We start from the raw sequence: 4466 nt of genomic DNA on the forward strand, positions 1-4466 counted from the left end.
AAGACCTTAGGAGTATGACATTGCGATTATGTATCCCGTTTTCTTTCAGATTAAAAGGGGCCGTCCTGTTTATAACAATTGTTTTGATTGGTACCGGTTGGACATTTATAAAGCATATTTTGTCAGATAAGGATAAAAAAATCTTTATGTTTGTTATACCACTGCAGGTAAAACTATTATTATCTTGATATTTTATTTATTGCATAATAGAAAACGTTGACTATTGTTTTTATTTTAGGTTTTGGCAAATGTCGCCGAAATTATTATCGAAGAGTCTGAAGAAAGTGATGCAGAATTCCGTACCTGGCATAATATATTTATATTTGTGGATCTGTTATGCTGTGGCGCTATACTATTTCCAATTGTTTGGTCTATACGTCATTTGCACGAAGCCTCGGCCACTGATGGCAAAGCTGCCATAAACTTACGCAAATTGAAATTGTTTCGTCAGTTTTATATCATGATTGTTTGTTATATCTATTTCACACGGATTATTGTATACCTGCTCAAGATGACCATGGCCTTTCAATACGCCTGGTTGGATGAAATGTTTCGCGAAATGGCCACTTATGTATTCTTTGTGCTAACTGGCTATAAATTTCGGCCTACTTCTTCACATCCCTACTTTAATGTAGATAACGACAATGACGATGATGATGATGATGATGAAGTGGAAGTGTTAACGGTATCCGGCCTTACACAGGGTATACATCGTACTAAGGCCCAAAATCGTAATGCCTTACCCTCAACTAAAGTTATTGAAGGTAACGATGAGGAAAAAGAAAATTTAATAACTAAACGAGAGTCCAGTCATGAATATGATTAAGATTGAAATGACAGAGGGATGGCATATTTCAGACTGAGCTGTTTTTTTTTTTTTTTTTTTTTGTAATTATTTTAAAATAAAATTTATTTATATTTTATTCAAGACATTGATGTCATTATAATAATTGCTAGAAGAAGTAACAAGTTATTTACGAAGTTATACACGGACCTTGTCATACAGCTATTAAAAAAAAAGTTTTTATACTTAGAATTGTTATTGCACCCATCCATTCGATTTTTCTAGTGCCAATAATTTCAATTTGATGAATTATTTTAGAAAATATCATATTTTGTCCTTCGTGGAAATACTTAATGCATTCTATTTTTAAAATGGATTTATCTTAGCTCTAAGTTTCAGTTATATCTTAAATATTAATTTTAATTCACGTTTGTAAAAAGGTTTATCAATGAGTTTAAATAAAATCTAAAATATTTAGATCAACACTAGAAGTAATCCCCTTTTTATAAAAGTTATAACATGTTTTATTACTTTTTGACATGGAAATATGAATCTAATCTGGAATGTAATGGAACATTTCTTTTGTATAGATTTTCTATGGCTTTTGTTTTTTTTTTTTTAATTTGTCGTAGCATTTGTTTCTTTTCACTAATTATATTCTAATATTGAACCATAGATACTTAAGGAAGACTTAAGAATTATATAAATTTTGTCATCAAAATTTCCACCAAATCAGGTTAATACAAGCTACTAATTATAAGTAATAAAAAAAAAGTTTGTACTCCACATAGAAGCTTGTGAGGTTCTCCCAAAAATTAGCTATGAATGAAAAGTGAATATTCTGACTGTTTTGCATTACATTTTGTTTATTGAGAACGGAGCCCAATCGATTATACGATTCATATAAAATTTATAGAGAGCACGTTATGATCGTATATATTCATTGTAGATTCAAGGTCGTAGAGAGTTTCCATCGATTCTAGCCGATCTATTGCATGTGAATCTTTCCTCCTTGTTCCCAGTAATTGCAACTGCATTAAAATCGCGAACAACTGGTACGGCCGAGTTAGGGAGCAGAATTTTTAATCTATACCAGTTTTTATAACCTAAACCGCATCTGAAGTATACGCACATATTATATATCGATTCAAGTCTATCTGCTTGATTTGACGTCTGTCTATTTATGTTTGAATTCAACCTACAAGCTGTCATTTAAAAAAAAGAGCGATGAAGTGTGTTGCATCAATGCTGACACGTCGAATCATCGACCGATCATTTTTACGAACAGTCTTTTTGTCGGTATTTTGGTGTACATGTGAACAGTTTTAGAAAAATTCCCAACGAAAAGTAAGCAACGTACAATTTATACTATTTTATGATAAAAATTGGTCCAGACTAGTGATTTGCCATATAAATGCACGATACCGTGTTTGAATCATATAAGTCTATTATATGGGTTGATCAGAAAAAGCAAACCTTCCTGAGACAATAAGATATAATTTTTAGTATTTTATAAAGAAAAGTAAAAGTTGTTTGGCAAAAAAGTTTGCTTTAATAAATGCGGACTAGGTCTGTTCACGTCTGTAGTTGACCCGATTTCTTGTCAAAATTTTCATGGGAGATAAGCTTTTACATGAGAACAAGATATAATTTCCGATATTATATATGTATAAAGTGCCAAGGAATAGGTCTACTCAAACATAGTGTTTTTACTTAATTAGATTTAATCTTAATTCTGTCTAATCTTAAGCTTAGCTCACATTAAGGCAAATATACGGATCTAAATTATAATTGCGACCTTGAAACTGTACAGGGAAAATCGTTTTATCATATATCTTTTTCTTATAACTCTCATCAAGCTAAGTTCGAAAAGCAAACACCAAATTTTTTACATACTACTAAAGATGATGACAAAGTATGTATACAGAATAAGTTTGCGGTTTACCTTCGATATGAGGACATCTGCATAATCGGACGCCATGTGTTTGGCGAGCATTTCATAACGCTGGACACGATATGACGCTGTGAGCCAAAGTAGACGAAGGGATTCATAATAATCCTAGAAGTGGTGGGCTAAGGGGCACGGATCTCCCACGCGATTAATAATAATAATGTCTTGGATAACACAGGTACGTCGAGCAAATAAATCTTCGCTCCAACATACCGTTTCATATATGAGTTAATCGATGGGATCGTGCGGAATGTAACTTATTCTTATCAGATTTCGTATTTCAAGAGCTTGCACAATACTCTCACATATCTCTGTTGAAATATATTTTCTTCCATTTGCAAAGGTATGCTTGTTGAAAGAAAAACGAAAATATAAATAAATAAGAGAGATTAGTGCAACTCGGAGTGAATCTATGACACATAGCAACCGCAGAGTGTCTCAACAAGAGCTTTGGAATGCAATGTTCAATTGTAATTGTTTAAAGAGAATATCTGCTATTATAGACTGTTAGTCTCACTTATATAGATATTGTGAGTGTGTCACGTGCACTTTCAAACGAAAACATGCCTTTCAGATGAAAGACCATTAGGTTTGGCCAATGCGTGTAATATAACTAATGCATATCTCAAATGCAAGTTCGATACAATTTAAATACCACTTGTCTGTGATGTTTTGTTTTTCTTTGATTCTTTACAAAGACAAAAAAAATGGCTTTATGGCACATGGTCATGAAAGTTGTTCTACTCGCTAAAGGATTAAGTTAGTAAATAATTGAATTCCTCTTACTGTAATTAAAAAGGAAAAAAAGGATAGAGAATCAAAAAAGTGCTTTTGCTGCTATAAGAGGAAATTGGGACAATCTATGCATTATTCATATATCATAGCATTTATCTTTGTGAAGGAATAAAAATTGTTGTATAGCCAAAAGGCATTGAGTTACAATTTAAAATTCCTATAAAACGTATACATAAATTTTAAAAAAAAACCATATACATATATATGTACCAATTGAATGTATTAGTATATGCCGCAACAAAATCATGTGCAAAAACAATATTATATATAAATTAATGGAAACACCCACTCGTCTTAATAACTGACTATAAACATAACAATTAGCGACATATAGGCAATATAGGGTTTCCCGTACCGTACACTCTAATCATTAAAAAATGGTTTCATTAACTCTTGCACTATTAACTATCCAGCGGGGCGGATTAAAATTGCAATCAAAGAGATTCAAACTTTTGATGAAAAGTAAATTTTACCTTAGGTAAATATTGGCCTTAGATCATCATAAATACGTTACTGTTACGAGTTATTTAGTCTACATAAAACGATTATCTTCAACATAGCGCCAAGCATCTATATGGAATTGTAGTAATCTTTCTTATTGGGAATGGGGACTGGACAGGATAACCTTGTAGTTTTTTATATGTTGAAATCGCACCTTAAGGTTTGACAAATTTATTTAACTTAGATGAGTGCAGTTATCTTAAATAGTGTCATACCGGACATAATAAATCCAGTGTTTAATGCTCTAAGACATGCTACAGATAGTGATATGCGGATATAAACATATTTTCAATTAATATTGTACTTGACATTGCATTTTGTTTTAATCATTTGAGCAAAAAAAATAAATAAATAAATAAAAGTAAGAAAAAGTAGCAACCAAACAAGTCATTAAATGGTTAGCGTGATTATTGAAAATCTGCTGTGGTACGTATA

General features: G+C 31.7%; 1 protein-coding gene across 1 annotated transcript in view; it reads left to right on the top strand.

Moving 5' to 3' along the window:
- The window catches only part of LOC119633273 (protein GPR107), a 4033-nt gene extending 2761 nt beyond the window's left edge, over positions 1-1272 (top strand). Inside the window, exons 8-9 of the mRNA XM_038026739.1 lie at positions 50-167; positions 239-1272. Coding sequence (XP_037882667.1) covers positions 50-167; positions 239-826 — 706 coding nt within the window. The 3' untranslated portion in view covers positions 827-1272. The remainder of the gene's footprint in view (positions 1-49; positions 168-238) is intronic.
- Positions 1273-4466: the final 3194 nt, after the last annotated feature.

This window comes from Glossina fuscipes, unplaced genomic scaffold, assembly GCF_014805625.2.
Source record: "Glossina fuscipes isolate IAEA_lab_2018 unplaced genomic scaffold, Yale_Gfus_2 0, whole genome shotgun sequence".
Classification (NCBI taxonomy): Eukaryota; Metazoa; Arthropoda; class Insecta; order Diptera; family Glossinidae; genus Glossina; species Glossina fuscipes.